The following is a 2553-nucleotide window of genomic DNA, read 5'->3' on the forward strand; positions in this document are numbered from 1 at the left end:
GACGGAAAGAGAGACAGACAGAAAACAGACAGACAGACAAAAAGCCGGGAAGAATGGGCGCGGGATGTGAAGGATGATGTGGGGGTATGAAGGGAATCCAAACCCAATCCCGGACTAGCGCGCTCAGATTCACCCGGTAACCCCCGGTGTCTGTACGGCAACTCCACAACCCGCTGACCTCTCCTCTTCTCCCCTCCTTCCCCCCCTCCCCCCCTCTACACCTCCAGCCGCCGCAAGCTGTCGCGGAATAACCTCTCCGCCGCGTGGGGCTCCCCTCGGGATTCGTACAGCTTCGCCTGGACGAGCATACGACACAGCACACGACAGGGGAGCGGGAAGTGGTGAGGTTGGGGTGAGCGGGTTTAACGGCACCTACAGGTGCCCCAACCCTAGGTGGTGGAGTGACGTCAGCCGCCACCTCATCCCCCCCCCACCCCCCGGGAGCAACAAAGCTTCCCGACGGGCAGTTTTTTTTCGTTTAGGACGGGTCTCAATTATTCCAACCTAAGTCACAAAGTTGTGGTAATTTATTCCTCAATTGTGAGGCCCCCAGACCCCCTCCCCCCCGGTAACTTACAACTCTCCTCGTAGACGCGGGCAGCAACACCACTGCCGATGCGTTACCGTCAACAGCAAAATTTCCAGGCTTGTCTTGCTGTTTTGGTGTCTGTTCGACGTTCGAGTCGTTGCCTTTTGCGTGTTTGGCTATGTGAGGACCGGTCATACATGCTAGCCAGGGTAAACCGACATTTGTACAGACAGACAAAATGCGTCTGCACATATGGCCGACCCAACCCACTCCCCACGTCCCGCTCCCCCCGGGCCACTTCCCCTTGCTTCACATACATACGTACTTACATACATACACGGTTCCCTCCCCCCTTTTCCCCCCCTCCCCCGGCCCACCAGTTTGTGTACGGCAATCCCATCAGGGTCGTCATGAGCAATCGCACGCTGGTACGCCCGTACGGCAGCGTCCTGCAAACCGATTTGCTCGTGAACGAAACACTGCGGGTACAGGAGAAGGAGAAAGCGGGGGTTTGGGAAGGGGGATCTGCGGGCGGAAAGTCTATACGTACGGCGATACGACAAGCCACGTATGCATTATGCAAAGGGCATGCACTTTATCAGCAAATCTTTACCAAACCCAGCCGCCTCTGGTTAATGGTGGTTTAAATAACTGAAAACAAACAACTACCAACCACCTTTGTAACGGACCTGCGCCAGGGCGCACCACATCCGCGCGTCGGTTGGCCGCAGCTGCGCCGCGCGGCGGTAGTAGTACAGCGCATAGTACGGCATCTTGAGCAACTCGTAAGCTTGACCCTACGTACGGCATACGGCAGCGCAGAGCTGGACGTGGGGCGAGGCGGAACTCCCCCGGGAGTCGGATGTACGATTTCAACTGTAACCAACCGACAACTGTGAAACTCCCGAACTCTAAATCCACCATCCATCACCATTCTACGTCAGTTTGTATGGTTGCATGTGTGTGTTTTGGGGGCGGGGAGGGGGGAGTACGGGGGTCTTGCGCACGCATATGTGTACAAGGGCCATAAGGAAGGGGGGGGAAAGGGGGAAATTACATGTGTGTGTGTGTTTATGTGCATAAACGTGTGTAATGTAATTCCCCCCGGTTTTGTAGTGCAAACGACCATCACCTCATCCGGTGTATGTACGTACGCGTGTATACACATGCGCTGGTGGTTAGTTAGTTGTACAACAAAACCCACCAGGCCGTACCACGCTCGGAAGTCTTGCGGGCTCACGTCGATGGCGCGTCGGTATGCATCTGCACGCGGGTTTTTAGGGTTTTAGGGTTTCAGGGTTGGTAGTACTTAAACTCGCGGGTGGGAGAGCGGGGGAGAGCAAGAGAGGAATGTGTGTGTGTGTGTTTTAATGACATTGGTGTTGAGAGCAAGTGGGCAGTGGGAGGTGACGAGACGCGGGGTGCCGCACACACGAGTAACTTCACCGGTGATGAGAGTAATCCACCAACCAAGTGGCGGTGATACAAAACATTTTACAAAAAGAGATACGTACGTTCAGAAATAGTGTGTGTTTGTGTGTGCATGTGGCGAGTGAGGAAGAGAGAGAGAGAGAGAGAGAGAGAGAGAGAGAGAGGAGTCGGTTCCTTGTACGGTGGTTGGGGATTTAGGGAAAGGGCGCTACGGCGTTCACGGCCTTATGTAATTGCCCCCTGCCGTACGTATTGTACGAACCTTTATCTCCTACCGTTCCTTCGATTTGCGTCTTCTGGGCCTTTTGTATGTACCCCGGCCCCCCCGCCACTTCCCTACGAATTCCTCTGCCCGAATCTCCCCCTCCTCCTCCCCGTCCCCCCACACACGTACATCCCATCACACCTACCATACACACCCGCAGCCAGCACCCCACAACATTCCTGGAGTACGACTACTAAAAAACATGCTTCACTTAAGTCACCCGCTTGGCTTCTCCAACCCTCAACTCTCTCATCTCACACACCGCTCAGCACATTTAAAAACACACACAGCCCCCTCCGCCCCCCCTTTCCCCCCTCACCACCACAGC

The 2553-nt window shown here is 55.3% G+C and overlaps 1 protein-coding gene across 1 annotated transcript in view; it reads right to left on the reverse strand.

The window, feature by feature from the left end:
* VOLCADRAFT_100315 (uncharacterized protein) overlaps positions 1 to 2553 on the reverse strand; it is a gene marked incomplete at both ends in the record, with an annotated part of 12372 nt that overhangs the window by 3237 nt on the left and 6582 nt on the right. The window contains 4 exons of the mRNA XM_002958939.1: positions 222 to 296; positions 907 to 1008; positions 1219 to 1326; positions 1734 to 1792. Coding sequence (XP_002958985.1) covers positions 222 to 296; positions 907 to 1008; positions 1219 to 1326; positions 1734 to 1792 — 344 coding nt within the window. The remainder of the gene's footprint in view (positions 1 to 221; positions 297 to 906; positions 1009 to 1218; positions 1327 to 1733; positions 1793 to 2553) is intronic.

The sequence above is a fragment of the Volvox carteri genome (assembly GCF_000143455.1).
Source record: "Volvox carteri f. nagariensis unplaced genomic scaffold VOLCAscaffold_113, whole genome shotgun sequence".
Taxonomy (NCBI): domain Eukaryota; kingdom Viridiplantae; phylum Chlorophyta; class Chlorophyceae; order Chlamydomonadales; family Volvocaceae; genus Volvox; species Volvox carteri.